We start from the raw sequence: 18,981 nt of genomic DNA on the forward strand, positions 1-18,981 counted from the left end.
ACATAAAGCTTAAAGGCCTATGTTGGTGCCAGATTGTCTCATTATAAAAATTTAATTGGCTACAATTTTAATGGAAAACCATAGGCTATCACACCTCCATAATCCTCATACATACTAGAACAAAGGCGATCACAGGGATCGCCAAAATTGCCTTTAAAATCGTAGATCTTGACAATTTCGTTGACAATTTTTTGTATTTTTGCATTTTTGCAAGTGATGATCTCAATCTGTGCTGTGTACATACAGTATGTGATTATGTAAAACCAATTTTACTGTCTAAATTCAAGAATAACAAGGACTACTACTGGCACATATGTACACTTAGTGTCGACAATGACATAGAGATGAATCCTATTATCCGGTCCGCATGGCTCGGTCAGGTCGGCATGGTACAATCTCTCTAACCAACGTTGTCTTGAGAGAGTCGCTGTCCTAATGGACACCCTTGGCCAGCCAGGTACCGTTTGGTCTTAAATTGGCACTGGGATTACCTCGAAGCAAAACCTTGCATTTTCACATAGGTGCATTTTCACCCCGAAACACTGTGATTTGAGTACCCAATACCGAAACACGAAAATTGCACGAATGTTTGGTTATGTAATGAAAACGGCCGATTATTATGATTACACAGACTTCGATGACCGCTCCTGGGTAGGGGAGAAATTAAGGGACTGGTCAGTTTCTTCGGCCGGGGGGGGGGGGGGGCGGTGGATTATTTTTTGCCGACGTCAAAAAGTGGCTGACCCCCCTATTCCAATTTTCGAAAACAGGCTGACCCCCCTATTCCAGCTTTCGAAAACAGGGTGACCCCCCTGCGCGCGACAAAGGTAAAACAAAAGGTGGATAATTCAGTGTGTGTGTGTATATATATATATATATATATATATATATAATATATATATATATATATATATATATATATATATATATATATATATATATACAATTTAAATATAATTTTCTGTAATGTACAGACCACTGAGACAAGGTGTGTAGTGGTCTTAAACAATAAATTATTATTATTAAACATTCAGTCATTCCGTGTTTTAATGAAATTGTTGTCATGTCAGTTGTACAATAGGAACTTAAAAGTGTCAATTCTAAAGTTTGAATACAGTGTTTTGAATGAGCTGTGAATGTACCCCACTCTTTTTATACTAAAGCAGATGTCCAGAACTGTTGTAAGAAAAATGTGATTGTGAAATATTAGTGCATGTTGCTTTCTAACACTGAATTCTCATAGAGGAAACAGAAAAGTATCAGGAACTTGTCATGCTTTTCATATGAACTGCAGATTTCATAATGATCAGTACACTTTGCAAAACAGACTTTCAATTTACAGACATCAAGATATATCTGACAATGTCAGTGACATAATATCTCTGATATATTAATTTACTGCGCCCGAAGGGCGCGCCGAAAAATATTAAACATCCAGATATCTCTAATATATATACATATCTGATATATGAAAGTCATGCAGCTGAAGGGCATGCTAAAAGATATTGTTTGATATTTAAAAGAAATGCGCCCAAAGGGCGTGCAGAAAAATTTTAAACATACAAGTATGTCAGATATATATATATGTCTGATATATTAAAGTTTTGCACTAAGGCGGGGCTCTGAAAAATGTCTTATTATTATTAAAGTTATGCGCCCGAAGGGCGCGCCGAAAAATGCAACTGAATGATGAAATTTGTGGCTGGCACAATGCATTTTTCGCAAGTATGAGCCATGTCGAAATTAAAAAACACACTGACCCCCCTATTGGGCATTTCAAAAACATGGTGACCCCCCTACCACCAAAGTCAAAAACAGGGTGACCCCTCCCCCATGAATCCACCGCCCCCCCCAGGCTGAAGAAACCGACCAGTCCCTAAAAGAAATAAGAGGGCAGCCCTGTCACTTTTGCTCTGCAAGTTCATATTTACGGGAAGAAAAACATCGATATACTTGCCAAGGTGAGATAATAGGACAGATAACAATTATATTAATATCATGGCAAAGTGACTTCAGAGTATGTCGAACGAAAACATGCAGAGAATAACCTCTATTTCGTGTAATGTTTTGTACGCTTGAACAAGGCCGGCCTTTCAGATTTGATAATTTCAAACAAAAAAATCAATTGACCTCCAACCTCTTTTAGAAACAATGGCAACCTTTGCAATTCAATGAAATATGACGACACCCCCTGGATTTGACCGGGCTCCATACCAAATATAAGTGAATTAAACGATCACGTGCCGCTATGCATGATCGATTTTCTTTGATATGTTCACTGTCTGCTGTGAGATACCTTGCCATTTTAAATTTAATGTAGCGACCTTGAAACATACCTTTTCGGAGAAGAATTGGTAAAACGCAAATATTTATTATCAAATGTCAAATCTTTTAAGGGGATGGCGCGCCAGTTTTGCGAGATGTTCACTTCCCAGAGTTTATGATATTTTACACTTTGGAACTCTTGCTCGTCGTGAAGGGTATTTTTCAGTTTTGCGACAGAAAAGATATCATAGATCTATGATTATCATTTTCTTACAAATATAAAAATACTGAAAAAATAAGGGGAAAATGAAGAAATAAACGCGTAGATTTCTTTCGCCTTTTGTGATCATGCGTTCTTCTTTCCAAAACACGTGTAACATGGAGAGTGTGAATGTTTACAGGAATTCCACTGTATTTTAATTGTAAAGTCGTGAAATTACTTTTCGTAAAATCAGCTGGTTTTCCCAGTGACTAACATGGTCCGGGATTTAATGCTTCATCCATTATCAAAGGCATCTGTTTTCTCGGAAAAAAGGAAATGACACACACTTTGTTGACCTTGCGGTCATTGCCAAATCTAGCTCTGTTTAGGCATACATCAGCTTATTGTTACGTCATCTCTTTTTACGTCATCTGAAGCGATAGATTCTGTAACAATTGAAAGATGGAGGTATCCGAGGAAGGTCTGAGTAGTATTAAATTGCGCTTGTAAGTCTGAGAATTGGCACAGTCACCCGTGATCTATTCCGCTGTGGACCTATGCGCCCAGGCATACACTATATGTACATACGTCTATGGGGTGCATAGGCCCAGAGCGGAATAGATCACGGTTGACTGTGTTCGAAGATATAACTTGGTTGCACAAGTTCGAAATTTCGAAATGGACCGTTGTAAGGTCATGTGACGCATTCATAGCGAAAACAAATTTGTCCATGTGATGTTGTGAATTGTATTAACGGAAGTGCATATGAAAACATCGCACGTGCCCACAGATTCCCATCATGACTAACTCGAACACTCCAAAATCCATCCGATCGTTGAGGGCGCTCAGTAAATTGAACGTACGACCTAATCTACCACCATGCATCATGGAGGAGTTTGAATGTGGTCTGACTTATTATATAAGAGTAAAAAATTGTATTGCTGTACAATACCAGAGTCATTCCACTCAAAGTCTCAAAAATTCAAAAAATCTTTCTTTAAGCGTCCTTTTAGAAGAAAATGTAATTTTCCAGGAGTTACAATGGAGTATGTCTATATATGGATATCTTGCATTCTGCATTCATTGTAATTAATAGTTTTGACACCAGATCAATTTTCCACAACTATCCAGGAAGATCACATATATTACAATGAACTTTAAAGCCAGACAAACCTTACTATACTATCTGTGATTGTTTTTACTCACCCTTTTCAATTCAAAAATTGTTATTCAGTATTTGATGATATCAATGCGTATGACAGTATGGGAAAAATGTTGAAAATGTGTTCATAAGAAATGTTGTTTGCCAATATGTGCCAAACTTCAAGAATAATGAATATGTTAATGATCAAAAGTTATAGTATAAAGTAACAATAAAGTATAAAAATCTCACCAAGGAGTGATCAGACCGGTAGAATTTTACTTCCCACATAGATCGCTGTGATGACGGTGATGGGTTGGTCATGCTGATCACAGCAATAATGTTGCTATCTTTAAATATTCTTATATCATTCTATTATGAGCTTCATTGTAGTTTCCGCCTTGAAACAGGAAGTTTGACACTTTCGCTCAAACTTTGTTCAGGAAATTTTTAGTCTCTTTTATAATCAAGAATAAAAAAGAGGGAACAGAATGCGAATTTTGGGATTAGAGAAACAAGTTACCTAAAACTCCCTACATTTGACACTCAAGACGCAAAAATGACCCTGACTTTCACACAACAAGACAGTGTAAACTTCACCTGCTTCATAGGCTTCAAACCCAGTCCACACACACAGCATACAAACGAAGTATTGTAAAAAAATATTGGTCTTTTATTTGTGTTTTTGATCTTTAAAATGAAACTTTATTTCTATTTGTGTTATTGGTTACTGAAAATTAGATTAGAAAAGGGCAAACACACCTATCAGGGTTTTTTAGAAGACACCTATCAGATTTTTTTTTTCAGATTGTCATCGGAAGATGGTGAAAGTGCGCCCCCTAGAGCTTGTATATAATTCTCCTATCAATGTTTTCTGCCTGGCGATTGTGGGGAGGGGAGGAGTGCGCTGGGGAAATTGATCCACAAATCCTGTGCCAGGTCTGGAGAATTTTATCACTACGATACACCCGAAAGGGAAGAATTGGACAACGATGCAAAATGGTATCAGGGCAGGGACACTGAAACATGTGTAGTGTGTTCTGGTTGCCATGACTATCAACATGCCAGATGTGTTGACCAATCAGAAGTTCAGATATATTTGGCCATTTTGTTCCTTTCATGGCTGTATGAAATTCAGCAGGTAGTCACACATTGATTTTTGTGATGTTGATCATTACATTGAAGGTAACTGAGTGTCCTTCAGAAGTATTGTGACAGATTTCAGACACGGTATTTACTGTTGCATAATAGAGTGATGACCTTCATTTGGAATAGGCTACACACGTGAACTTATATACACGTGTACTAAAACACATTGTATATATATCAATAAACATGTGTTACTTGCTTTTCCCATTAACAATACACTATTATAACTTTTCTGATCGCTTTTTTTAGAAATCATAACTGAGTTGGAGTTCCTCTTGATTGCATTTCATGAGACCAATGCCAAGTATTTCACACATTTACACAACACAAGATAAAAGCCACTGGCTTACACTGATCTCAGCTGGCAAGTTGTAACATGTTGACATACAAAATAAAAGCTACTATATTACAGCTAGGGTGTCTCTGTTGACAGTTACAAAAGGCAAAACTATGAAAAAAGTGACATGTATTTGTGAAATAATCTACATCTGCAGAGTGCATCAGATGTAATGCAGATGTGTGCATGGTTCAATGCTTGCATTACTTTTTTCTATTTAGCGTTTAAAGTCTGCTAGATGTCCTTGCCACTCAAGTCAGTTGAGGATGAGCAACCATCATCCTAATTGCAAGGTTTCTTTAAATTATTTGAAAAATATTCGGAAACAAACCCCCTCCAAGAAATAGCTGCCTCCAATTCAATACGGTATAAATTCAGAATTGTACCCATCTTTGAATGCAAAAGGGTGTTTCAGGGATCAGGGACCCTCCTCTACACATCTTGACCTTGCAGGACACCTACATTAAGCTGTGTAACAATTTGCACACTGATTTATACCAATATGTTACAATGAAATAATTTGACAGGAATTGCACACAGATTTATACTTATATCAAATGAAATCATTTTCAGTAAATTCATGGGGACTTGACTGGCCAGACAGAAAAACCAGATGACATGATAATACCGATCAAGTCCCGTCCCTGCACAAATCAAATTAAATATAGTATACACACACATGCGTCATTTATTACCCACAACTGTAGCCAATTCCACAAGTGATCATCACTACATTATTGTTACGCGCACAACAGTACATATTTACTGCCTAACAAACTGGTTACAGTAAATGATGCATGTAACTTTGTGTACAAGGGCTAACAGACAAGCATCATACACAGGATATAGATTTCTACATAATCTTTTAATATACCTGTTTACAGTAGACCATTTACATAATATAAAGCTTTGAACATTCAAAAGGACAGCTGTACACCACAATGTCCACAATTATGGAAAATAAGTGTAATGATAATGAAAAAAAGAAAATCGGCCAAAAGTTTTTGCAATAAAGTTACAGGTAAGTTTTATACATTAATGGCAAGTAGTGAGCACTTTGAACAAGACTCAGTAAAAATAAATGGTTTCATGCGATATACAAGCTCTTCCTAAACTGACCAATTTGATATCAGCATTGTCTGCAAGGTAAAGGAACTCAGAACACTGTAGACACATTGGCCTAGCTTACACTTAAAATCAAAGAATATGGTGATAAATTACAGAGAACGTCAAGAAATGCCCAGCGCTAGTCTGATTGGAATTCTACTGTGAGTTTGCTAAAGATACGTGATCAACATAGTGTCTGCAGACACCACTATATACAGATATTGAGATGCTTAACTGCATGGCCAGCTAGAATATCTATATTATTAGCAACTATTTCCTACTTGCGATGTACTTGACATTTACAGAAAATCATGTAACTGGTTGGTCATTTTGAATTGGTGAGTTTGTAATGAAATATTTCAAATAAATTGTGTCAATTGCAGGTTGTCTTTGCAGCAGACACACAAAAAAAACTTTGCACAAAACTTGCCCTTTTGAAGTGTACATGCACTAGTGCAATTATCTACATCTATACAACAGCTTGGACAAAGCATCTTGAAATGAGTAATTTTACATGCTTGCTAAGATCATTACAATTACAGAGACTCCCATAGACTCTCATTGGTTGGTTAATTGTATAGATTAAATTTTCCTATCACAGAGTTTCTTGAGTATCAGAGTGGAAAGCACATCCACATGGGAATAAATACTATGATAAATAAATCTTTTCATCACATATCACATCCTACCACACTTACTTTCTCTCAGATTTTCTCTTGTATCAACAGTACTTTTTTAAAAATTCATATCACTGTAGGGTTATGAACACAGAAGAATAACCCTTTTCAGTCAGTATTTCATCACAGCATTTCTTACACTTCTACACCTGTCACTGCATACCACTTTACTAAGTTACACACATTTCTGTAAGGTGTAACTAGTGAAGTTCAGGGTACATCAGTTTTTTTTTAACACAATTACCATGCCATTGTTTTAATCCATGTGAGTTCATATGGTACTTCCAAAACTGTTGAAGTAAAATCCATAATTTATGAGTCAACATTTCATAATCATTTCCTTATGTATGAGGAGGTCAGGTGGGCTACGGTATAGGTGGGATTAATGCATTGACTGCAAGTCTTTTGTCTTGAAATATCGAATCTTGCACTGCTGTGTATCATATAAGTGACACATTTGTACTTTAAGACACATGCAGACAGAAAATGTCCTAATGGAATGCATACAACAAATATCCAGGCCGTCATTTATGAATTAAAACATGCATACATATCAAGAATCAGCTTATATTACACAAACAGTGCTGTAATAATAATGCATATTAGAATTATTTCACAATTGTGCAAATCTAATGCACAGTCTCTGGTAAAATTACAAATTTACAAGTTCTTGGTCACAGAAGTTCATGGCGAGTACCAGAAAAGAGATATGGTGACAATTTCTACTATCTGGGATTTGTATGAAATCATGCGTGACCGCAAAATCACAAGACTGGTCTTCTTCTATTATGACACTTTGTAGCAATTACACACCCTTGCACAGTTTAACATCAGACAGGGGATAAGCCATGGCAAAGGCCAAACAGTGCCTGTCAGGGGCCAATGGCTGTATTGACAAAATTCAAGCTCTCTTGCTTGCCTGAACGAAACAGTAGTAGTGATCAAATACTATTTTCAACAATTGTTCGTCACTCAATCAAGTATTTCACATCTCTTGGTTCTTTGATATGTGACTCTGACAAAATGCCAACCCATCTTTTGAAGAACACCTACCGAAGTGGTGGTGGTGGGAGGAGGGAAGGTGAGAGACCATGACAAGCATAGAAAACTATTAAGCAGCCAGATTGATGAAAAGTACCACGATGTAAAACGAAAAGATACTCACTATCTTCGAGTTGTTACAGTTAAAAACGGATAAATTTCATGAGACATTAAAATACAATTATAACAAGTCACGAGACAAATGGAAAGCTTTGCTACAAAGACATTTCAAATCTTAGGGGAAAAGTCTTGGATGTACAGGTATGAAACACAGGCAAGACGTTTCAGAGAGTCAGATAAAAAATACTCAACAAGGATTGATAGATGTCTTTCCCATATTGCACTGAGGTTTCCAAAATAAAAATGTATTCTTTTATCACATGGCAGAGTTGTCTTCAATGCCATGTTTGAAAATGCTTTGAAATTCTTAAATGTGACCGCAAGCATGGTCAGGATTGCATTGGGGATGAAACGTACGCACATGTACACACAGACAAAAATTTAAAAGTACTTCCATATCCTCAACCTGAAACATTTCCTACATCACGTAATGCATTTAAGGAGAAAAATGTACAAAATAACCAACACCTGCACTACTTTCTGAACACTATAACATGCATACTGCAATGACAAGACACTTTGTACAGGTATACATCAGAGATCATGTCATACTCTAGTAACTGTTTGGTCACAGTTTTGTGTTGCACCCCAGGTGTCCATTTTGAGAAGAAAATGTTTACAGAACATGAAGTTTGCAGGATGTAAACAGCCGTTAGCTTCATGCAAATCCATTCTCCTTTCATAACAAAAGGTGTCACATCACATCGGAATAGGAATCTAGGCTGATCACGGACTATTACAAGTCTCAACAGACCTTCTTCCTATTGGAACCTCTCCATACTAAATAATAGTCTACAATTTGGCTTTTTCTTTAACAACTACACGTATGGATCCATGAACAGTTTCAATATGCCTGAAGTGCAGCAATTTGCGGTAACAATGGCAAATTTCCATCCCACATGATTATTCAGTGTTTAAAACACTTCTGCAGGTTTGTAGCTGGTTGAATCAGCTATCCATTACAACTGATTGTGTCATCTAAATAAACTGAAAAGCAATAACCTTCTCAAACTTCTTGTTTACGATTGTTCTGCTGAAAAGAGGGCACACACAGGTTACCTTTTGTGTTCAATATCAGACGATGGCTTTCCCCTTAATAATTTGTAGACTAATCAGCAGTGAGAGCATCTTTGTACTATTCATTTTTAAATATGATTGGTCCCACCATAATACAGTATCAGGATTTCCCGGTGTCTTTGGCGATATGTTTACATCATGATATCACCATATAATTGGTGATGCTCAGAATTTTAGTAGACTATGGTATGCACCAAATTACATGCATAAACGAGCATTTGAAACAAATAAATATTTGTGAACATTTCTGTGGGGTTTCTGTATTGCCATATATCTGTAAGAACACATAAGTAGCCAGTGTGTGCCATGTTATTCCACAGTGGGCATACATTTCGACCAAGCTATTGTTCATTTGACACTGTGTAATACCACTTGTATGGGACTGAAATTCATGTAATATCACTTGTATGGGACTGACAGTCATGTAATAACACTTGCATGGGACTGACGGTAATGTAATATCATATGGGATTGACAGTCATGTAATAACACTTGTATGGGATTGACAGTCAGTATTCAAATATAGCTCTATGTCCTCACAGTTCTGCAAATATGCTACCTAAGCTCTGGCTTTAATGTGAACATTATTTACCACAGATAACATGAGTACTCACAGCTGGGGGAACCAAGCTATTGTTCATTTGACACTGTGTAATACCACTTGTATGGGACTGAAATTCATGTAATATCACTTGTATGGGACTGACAGTCATGTAATAACACTTGCATGGGACTGACGGTAATGTAATATCATATGGGATTGACAGTCATGTAATAACACTTGTATGGGATTGACAGTCAGTATTCAAATATAGCTCTATGTCCTCACAGTTCTGCAAATATGCTACCTAAGCTCTGGCTTAATGTGAACATTATTTACCACAGATAACATGAGTACTCACAGCTGGGGGAATGCAAGTGTCCGGGGGACTCTTCCCTCATAATCACACGATTCAAAAAGAAGCTTTAGAAGCATTTTGCAGAGAAGACAAATATTGAAGGGGAACGTTACCTGGCAATGTTTACAAGTATCAACATCGTTCGTTTCCTTAAATGTTGCATGCTTCAGAAACATGCAACACAGAGATCACTTTAGACATATAAAATTGAAATAAATACCAAAGCTCAAACATAAATACGCTCATTTCATGTTTCACTCTTGTTCCTATAAATGTAGGAATGTAACACTTTGATGACACAAATCTGCAAAGATTTCAAGGACCGACGACATTCTCACAATCATGCTGACTTTTGGATCACATCCTAGATCTTAGGAATGTTCGTCCTCAATTTCTTGGAAAAGTCGGATGAGGTTTTCCAGCCCATACAGGTATCCCGTGTCTGGTCCTGAATGTATGTTGTTGTCCCCACGAAAGCCTTTGTGAGTGGAGTGAGCAAAGTCAATCATGCGCACATCTAGCTTTGGTCCTACTTCCCCTAACCAATCGCCGTCGCTGCTCAGGTACTGTCCGTCTTGCCCGTCATACATGATCAGCAAAGAACTACTGTAAAATCGGAACGAATGTTTGTTTTCCAAAATGTTTTTCAGTTCTATAAGTCGTTCAATGATGGCTGATATCACATCTCTCCGCACTTGGATACCGCTGTACAAAAATTCCAGAAGAGCCTGCTTGACTCCCTCCGCAGAAAGGCGCCTGCCATGGTACTTGTTCCGACAGTGGAATCTTCCAGAGTTCAGTCTGTACACCTGTTGAACATGAGAAATGCAATAATGTCATCAGAATTCTCACTCTAGACTTTGAAACTTGTAACGATAGATATTTAAGCAATAAAGCACACCCAGCGATGGTATACCACGAGATTTTGACCAGTTCACGACATATGTGCAGGAGCGATAGCGAGTGCATATATGAAATGAAATGGTCAAAATCGAGTGGTATACCGTCGCTGGGTGTGATTTATTGCTATTATATCATAACATTATATTGAAATTTTGGCATTGAACGTCATAAAAGGACTTTTCCTCAAGCCGAGAGCTAGTGCGCATGCCAGCCGTGGTATATCGCCAATATACCAAGGTTCTTTTTGCGTCTCGACCAATCAGATCGCTGTATTTGCACAATCAATATACTGGTATGATATACTTTGAGATAATGCTTTCTGCAATTAATTTAATAGACTCTGATTGACGTGTTGTATCTGATGGGGAACGATACATTATCAATGGACCTGTTAGTGAGAAACAAGAAGTATCAATAAACCCCTTAGATGATTGGTTTGGAAATATAGCCCACTTCACTTTAACAATACTGATCAATCAACTTGTGGCCTGAAATTGATAAGACATATCTCAGGTTCATCAAGGCTGTCTATTAGCTTCAATTGTAAGACACATTAATTGCTTTGCATTGATTTCTCAAGTGTAATTTATCACTGTACACTGTTCCAATCAGATCTGCATTGTCTGTCAATCACTGATAATTGGAACTGCAGGCTATTTTTGGCTTCACTTCTGTCAATCAACAAAAGACCATTGTACTGCGTCAGTTGTCATGTTCTACAGATTTTAGACTACAGAAATAAATCTGTGAATGTCTTTTTAAGGGTCGGGATTTAGCCAAGCAGTTTTGACTGTGATGTCTCCGATGGGTGACTGGGTGCTGTACATTGTGAGTTTGACTTTGAATCCAATCAAGAATTTACAGAGTCGATACCATTGGGCTCATAGGTCTAAGATTTGTTAGAGAAAACTTTCTCATGTGACAAACCTAGTCAAACAGATAGCACATTAATTGTTACACAACTTGTCTGTGGAAGAGAGTACATCCAAAAGAAACACGCATGTCTTACATTGGCTTACAGAGACCAGCAGGGCAGATTGAGGATTTCAAAAACATACACCTGGCTACTTTTTGCTCCGTCACAGGTACATTGCTGCAAATCATCAAACTGCAAGTCACAGTGCGCCAGACGGCAATATAAATCAACCCATTTTTATCACGCTATCAGCTGAGGTGAGTGACTTGGATATCAGACCATCGTGCCACAAGAATTAATGACCTCTCTAAGCTGTCAATTTAACAGCTTGACAACCTGTGGTTGATTGCCCTCCTCAGCATGTTGAGTTACCTTGCGAACACCAAAAATACGTACACAATGGACGCTATATGATCAGAATTTGGGTAAATACTACTTAAAATAAACATCATTGGTGCAACTTACTTGCGACATAAATTTTGTGAGTAACTAGAACAAAGTACACAAACTAAATATTTCTAAGCATGTCACTTTAGTTTACAATGACCAACAAAGCTAAAAGAAGTGTGTCCTATGGAGATGATCATTGTCTGTGTCCTGATAAAGGCAAGTACTGTGTGACTGAGATGATATTGCACACTAGACCTGTTATATACCTGCATGCCACAAACTCTTATTCCTAGGGTACTTGACGTTGTGGCTAGACATTTAGCCATTTGCCGCTCTCGCTTCTCTTCTGACGCGTCATCTCCATGGACCCGCGTACCCATTTTCAAATCTAACACACACGGATACACAAACTTGGACGCTACATTTTCAAGCAAAATGAATTCTGTGATCTCTGTTAAGGCAAATGACAAATTGACAAACATTCTGATGCTCTCTTGTATGTAATACTTTACACTAAATGTCACTGAAAATTTCTGGGATTTAAGCTACTGATAATTTTTGCACATCAGACTATGAGGTTTAATTTTCTTTCTGGTGTCTGCATGTGTTAGAAATGTATGCCAATGAGTAAATAACTGCTTTCAAAACAGCAAACTTAAGACATGGTGCAGAGTTGTTTTGTGACACTGAAGTCATACAGTGTGTAAATAATTTTAGTTTGTTGTTGACTTTGACAGCTTATTTCAAAGCAGAAAGAGCAGCAATTTGAAAAAAATTATGAGTATTTACATTCACTAAAGATCTATGTTATAAAACCAATACTGACATTCAATACGCCAATTTGACTGACTGGAAGGATACTGTAAAGTGTGTTATTTGCAGAGTTGTTCCGCATTTTGGCAACTTCTATTTTGTGGCAGTGTAGACTCCATGGGTTGTGAGCATCGCTTCGATGTAAGTTCTCCGACTGGTCTTCAAAGTAATTGTCACAGGCCTTGCTCATATCCATGCTACCACTGTGTAACAGACGTACTCTGTGTATCAGATATAAAAAACAAAGACAACAGTGTGAGATTCACCTGAAAGTAGTTTCACAAAGACGTACAGTACTTTTGGAAAGCTGGGATGGTTTAAAGTAGATACGCCTTAATAACAGTAATTTGGAGTCAGAATCTTGCAAATCATTGCCAGTCTACACCTTGTGGAAACATATACCTGCAGTGTCAGCTGCCTTGTTTTGTACAGGAAATTAAAACTAACCGTCACCCACTAAGATTAGTAAGAATCACATTAAAAATAGGGGCCAACTTCTTAATTCCAAATATATAGGTCAATGTGTCATAATTTACATTTCTAATCCAAAAATTCACATGGTAATGCCTGATGTCTTTACTTTGTTGTTCAACACAATTCTTTTGGGTCTGTAAGGTAAAATTTAGAACTCATTTTGAGTGGGGAATTTTACCTTATATACAATTTTTAATTACTCCATCAACTATGAAAGGATGATGTACACAATACCCACTACCTGGTGAAGCAATGAGGAGTAAAGTGTGTAGCTCGCGGGCTCAACACCATGCACAAGTCTCGAATTCATTATCCTCTGATAGTGAGTTTACTACTCTGGCCATACCAGGGTCTCAAACTCTCCATCGTAGACCTGTTACACTACCGACCGGGTCAAAACGCCTTCTGAACTACATGTAATACTACACTCAACCAGGGTCATTAAGGTTTATTTTCTGTCTATAAAAAGAACTATGATAGTAAGTGTCTTCAATGGCAATGCAGTGCAATAGATCTTGCAGGTCAAGGTTATAGAACTTAGAAGGTATTTATTCTCATCTCTTACTGGATGTTGGAGTTCAATGACACTTGTCAGTCACATGTAATGATAAGGTGAACACATTCTTAGCTGCGACACAAGATTCCATGGCAGGTCCAGAAACATTATGTCAACAGACCTCCACAGAACAGCATTATCAAGTGCCGTCATTGACTTGTCTAGACCCAAGTTAACACATGCAAATACTGATATACTCACCTATTGCGTGATTTTTTACTGTGTTCATCTCTTCTTTTTGACCGCCTCTTTGGGTTGCTTTGTGGTGAATCACTGTCCTCGCTTGACTCTGCACCTTCTCCTCCTGAACCTGAAGAATTTCCGCTAACATCTTTCACTTTTTTATGTGCAGGATATGCCAAAATGTTCAATGACCCATCTTGACTTTCCTCAAATGTAACTTGCACTAAACCTGTTAAGAGATGAGGAGTATTTGCATTTAACTTATTGTAAATATGCACTGGTTTGTAAAGCCTTAATTTTCAGACACACATTTATCACTGCTTAAAATTTTGTCAACAGAATTCTTGTGACAGATGAAAGTTAACTATTTGCTGACTGATTTACTATTTTTTTACTTTTTAATTATCAAAACTTTTCATGGGCAGAGATGCTTTAGAGAAATATTCAACATTCCTGTGAAACCTACTTCATGTTTGCAATATTTGTTTAGTATTTCATATGTTTACAATTAAGACACTGTGTTCCGCAAATCTACTTCATATATGTGATGTAACGATTCTAACAATATTGCCACTGTATTCCGCATTTCATATGATACAAGATAATACTGTGTGTTCTGCATTTCATAAAATTGATGTCATCAAATGACCTCAGATGTACAGATGCTGTTCCTGTTCTCTAACATTCTAAACACTGTATGAAACCGACTTTGGAGAAAAAAAACCAACTTCCAAAGGATAATATCGAACATGAATTATCTACAACAGTGAATTATGGTTCTCTATATCGGTTAATTAAAGTGCCATATGTACGAATATCTTCCAAGGAGGAACAGGACACTTGCAGAAATTCTTAAGTAATGAAAATAGATTTGAGCATTCTCAGAAGTAGCAAATTTACATTTTTACATAAAAAGATTTATATACTCACAAACCAATGAGTATTTCATAATATAACTGTCTTGAAGAACAGTAAACTATTATGTGAGCCACCATAATCTAATTCTATCTATCAGGAATAAATTACTGGATTTCAATAAAGTACATCTTACAATAAACCATTTAACAAAACTGAATAGTTTGTTGTTGTGGATTCAGATTAATAACAGAAGGTCAAAAATTGACCATGCTGTCAATAGTCTAATGTACAATCAAAGTTAAAAACAGGTATTTTGATGCAAACTATACATTTCTCTTCAGAAATGAAATTAAAGAAGATTATTAAATCAAATAACAATGCTGCTTTAAACGATCTGCCTTATGCTTTACCTACAAACATATAAAATTTTTACCTAGAAAGCACAATATTCCAACTTTACCGCTGGTATGAAATTAAAGCCAAGTTTATGGTCTGAATACAACTGTTGTTTATATATAGATTTCCTTAGACAATGTCAATGACGTCTGTGGCCATACAAAAAACTGTTTTCAATCAATAAAAATTCCATTGGCCATACATCACTTGAACTGTGTGACACACACACCATTGGCAACAGCAGAAGTCACTGAATCATTCACTGATGTTAAAAGGTTTACATCCATCCATTACATGATAAACATAGTGTCAACTTTTGAAACATTGTTTGACTTGAGCCACAATTGTAAAACGGAAAAATACATGATATTTCACCGACAATGGGTTTTTTCAAGTGTGAACAATTTATTCATGGTTTATTAGAGCATAATCACAATCTACTCCAAGATTTCTTTATGAAGTTTTGTCAAAAATGTAAATCTGGCAATTCGATATTGTATGGTAATTTAGTGTCAATTAGACAATATGATGTCAACTTACCTCTATATTGGGGAGTGAACCTCCTTATGTCATTCGGCAGTGACTCGTAAAAATAACGTTCCCTTGAAATCAGGGGTTTACAAATTGTATGTTCATCAAATTTCATCATACTGCAGTGTCCACCAACTTGGTGGACAAAAGGTTCTAATGGCACACCTCCTTCCAATTCCATACGGTCCATATCTTCTTTGCACATGGATGACAAATACTTGACACAGGCACACCGAAGAATAGTCTCCTTTACATTAGTGCACACTTCACGAAATATGTATCCTCTCACTTCCTCGGCAATTTTGGCTGTGTGTTCTAAAAATAAATACAGAACAAGATGGAAATGTCGGTTGTTTGACATAAGGTAAGTTTCTCTCAGTAGTGTTTAGGGGAAGACGATAGTGCGTGCACTGGAAAGGTTACAGTTGTTTACTTTCCCTAGAATCTAACATTGAACGTGGACAATGGAGCAGAAGATACTCCACTATTGATTGTTGATGTGGAAGGATAACTGTAAATCTAATTTACATAAAATACTAGACTATGGCCATGACACTGGCAAAATTTACATTTATGGCTGAAAAACACCAACAAGGCTAAGGAACAAAGACTTGTACTTCACTTTCTGTGTGGCAGGAAAACATTTTTGTTTAAAAACCAAATGGGAAATGCCTTTCGAAAGTTATATCTCTCAATTACCAATGACAATGACTGGTACCCTGAATCAAGTATTTTTTTCTTTTGAGACTGTAAATAAATCTACTTTGTTAAGGATAACCAGTCTGCATGAAGAACATGATCTATTAACAATTTTTACCGTATCTTTGGAATCTGTGGAAGAAATTTAGTAAACAAACCTAGATTACAACTTATACAAGTACTCTGCACGAACCAATGTTAGAATGTGGGCCATTCTGGGAAAGACTCCAGAAGTCGGGCGAGTTCAACTCTATATCATATACATTGCATATTTATGGGAGGTGTTTTTCACCTTGGAGAGCAAACTTGCATTTACACCACAGAAGTAGTTCTCTGATTTGCCAAACTGTGCCTAAAAATGATACTCCGTAGGCAGTACCCTGGGCACTGACCGAACGAACATTCTTGCGTAATGACACTCAGATAAACACCACAGTGTTTGTGAGCATAAGTTTGGCCTAACATCGCTAAGAACTATTTCCTTTTTATAATATTGGAATCCCTATATACACAGCATAGTTCCACGGATTAATACCAAATCTTTTAATAACGTCAATTACAAAATAAACACCCAATAGTATTTATCTGTACCTAGATTTAATAATTTTGAATTTGTCGTTTTGTGGGAACAGAGTTTAAAGGGAAAATCTAATTTCAGTGATACAGGCATCTGTTTCTGCAACGGCTGGCAATTCTGATGAACTATTTATAACGATAAAAACGACTAAACAACGATACTGAAAGGGTCCCTTCGAAATTAAGCATAAATCTGATCAATGTAACGAAAACAAAATTTCACTCGCGTGCAAATGGACGTGAGTAAAACGTCCTTTGCTTCACTGTTTACAATTTTCTTGCGACAAAGTGAGCTTCGGAGAATTCATGTGAAATACTAAACATTTACAATTTTCACGAAAAACGAAATTATTTTAACGACTGACTGCTTATCTGTGCAAGATTCCATCGAAATATCATATATTTTGGTCAAGGAAATTTCCGTCAACTGTCCAGTCCACTTGAATGTCGTCAGCAGCAGCTTTGTCACCGCCGGCTGGATTATCGTCGTTCGACGACGGTACGGCACTCGGTGTGACGCATAAATCACGCACGTGAACACAAAAAATCAACTGGCATGTTGTTAAAACTATTGCGGTTGATCCCATACTAGGATTTGTGGGTACGTAATACGACAAAGTTAACAGTCGCTGTATTTGTTCACTCAGAAAAACAGACCGGCAATCCCACTTACCTTCTCGAGAAATACAAAATGGCTGCACAACGTAACTGTCACCTGATATCCCGATTTAACACCCGTGATGCACTGCGCTATTTTCTCACAGTTAGAGCTATTTGCACGATTTGTACACAATGGGGGAAGCGGTGACTTTACTACGTCATCAATTCATGTTCTGGTTTGTCTGCTACATGAGTTTGAAGGACTTTATGAATACGAGTATGAGAGAAGAGTACGATGAGAACACTTAAAAAAACCCGTAAGGTTGTCCTAAAACTACTTTCCTTTTTTTCGTGGAATGTTCGTTTTTTATTCACTTTTTCCTGATTTTTTTCTTACATGTGCTACTATCGGATTTCGCTATGGAAAATAACCAAACACGTACACTGACACACTCCCGTGGTTTGTTATTGATTGATTGGCGAAACTTTCAGAAATCCGGTTTCCTCGTCTTCCGCGCCTGGGGGGCTGTGCCGACTGAAAAGAAATGTCGCGCGCCTGGGCCGAAGTGAGTGCCGCATGCCGCAATGTTCAGGACTTTGGTTGCTGTAAAAACCCACTGGATGACAGTGGATGTTGTGGATTGGGCTAGATATATGTGTTGCGTAAATTACAATAATAAAGAAATATGAAAAATAATATTACTATTGTTGTTAATATAAAGAAATAGGAAATATATGAAAATTGTTGTTGTTGTTGTTGTTATTATTTTCATCATTATCATCATCATCATTATGAAGCACCATTGGCAATGTTGAAATATAAAAGTTCGCTCGGGTGTATGTCAATAGAGTACTTTTCGCTAGGCTGACAAACTTTGGTAGGAGTTCATTAAAACTTTGGTAGGAGTTCATTGTTGCCAATGGTGCTTAATAATGATGGTGATGATAGTGAAAATAATAACAACAACAATAATTTTTATATTTTTCATATTTCTTTAATAATTTCATATTTTCCATATTTCTTTATAATAACAATGATAATAAGAATATTTTTTTCATATTTCTTTATTA

At 36.9% G+C, this 18,981-nt stretch overlaps 1 protein-coding gene across 2 annotated transcripts; it reads right to left on the reverse strand.

The window, feature by feature from the left end:
* Positions 1–5,940: 5,940 nt before the first annotated feature.
* On the reverse strand, positions 5,941–18,050 carry LOC139140530 (inositol hexakisphosphate kinase 1-like). 2 transcript variants are annotated; one of them, XR_011554010.1, is made up of 7 exons: positions 17,984–18,050; positions 16,045–16,350; positions 14,269–14,479; positions 13,086–13,258; positions 12,491–12,666; positions 9,840–10,824; positions 5,941–9,549 (listed from the first exon to the last, which is right to left on the reverse strand). XR_011554010.1 is itself a non-coding variant. In XM_070709862.1 (6 exons), the coding sequence occupies exons 2-6, from the start codon at positions 16,238–16,240 to the stop codon at positions 10,387–10,389; spliced, it is 1,194 nt and encodes a 397-aa protein (XP_070565963.1). In that variant the 5' UTR covers positions 16,241–16,350; positions 17,984–18,050; the 3' UTR covers positions 9,743–10,386. The 2 variants fall into 2 exon arrangements, 1 of the variants encoding a protein (XP_070565963.1); XM_070709862.1 differs by lacking the exon at positions 5,941–9,549 and having other exon boundaries at positions 9,743–10,824.
* Between the last annotated feature and the right edge of the window lie 931 nt (positions 18,051–18,981).

The sequence above is a fragment of the Ptychodera flava genome, chromosome 9 (assembly GCF_041260155.1).
Source record: "Ptychodera flava strain L36383 chromosome 9, AS_Pfla_20210202, whole genome shotgun sequence".
NCBI lineage: Eukaryota > Metazoa > Hemichordata > Enteropneusta > Ptychoderidae > Ptychodera > Ptychodera flava.

Coding starts and splice junctions, on each gene's coding strand:
- LOC139140530 (XM_070709862.1), bottom strand. CDS start 16,240: ATGTGCAAAGAAGATATGGACCGTATGGAATTGGAAGGAGGTGTGCCA. Junction 14,480..16,044: donor GTTCACTCCCCAATATAGAG/GTAAGTTGACAT, acceptor ATCTCTTAACAG/GTTTAGTGCAAGTTACATTT. Junction 10,825..12,490: donor TAAGAGTTTGTGGCATGCAG/GTATATAACAGG, acceptor CATGTTCAACAG/GTGTACAGACTGAACTCTGG.